Consider the following 274-nt stretch of genomic DNA (forward strand, 5'->3'; position numbering starts at 1 on the left):
GGCGGCGTCGAGGGGGGGCCTCGGCCGCCGGTCCGGAGCGGGGATGTCGAAGAACACGGTGTCGTCGGCCCGGTTCCGGAAGGTGGACGTGGATGAGTACGACGAGAACAAGTTCGTGGACGAGGAAGACGGGGGCGACGGGCAGGCCGGGCCCGATGAGGGCGAGGTGGACTCCTGCCTGCGGCAATATCCTTCAGTTCGCCGGCCTTCGAGCCCCACCCGACCCGGCCCCTCTTCCGGGACCCCGCTGCGGGCAGGGCGTGAGGGCGGGGAC

General features: G+C 71.9%; 1 protein-coding gene across 1 annotated transcript in view; it reads left to right on the top strand.

The window, feature by feature from the left end:
- Window positions 1-6: 6 nt before the first annotated feature.
- Window positions 7-274, top strand: part of ARPC5 (actin related protein 2/3 complex, subunit 5, 16kDa) — a 9,593-nt gene continuing 9,325 nt past the window's right edge. Inside the window, exon 1 of the mRNA XM_010853096.1 lies at window positions 7-186. Coding sequence (XP_010851398.1) covers window positions 44-186 — 143 coding nt within the window. The 5' untranslated portion in view covers window positions 7-43. The remainder of the gene's footprint in view (window positions 187-274) is intronic.

This window comes from Bison bison, unplaced genomic scaffold, assembly GCF_000754665.1.
Source record: "Bison bison bison isolate TAMUID 2011002044 unplaced genomic scaffold, Bison_UMD1.0 scf7180017864322, whole genome shotgun sequence".
In the NCBI taxonomy this organism is placed as follows: domain Eukaryota; kingdom Metazoa; phylum Chordata; class Mammalia; order Artiodactyla; family Bovidae; genus Bison; species Bison bison.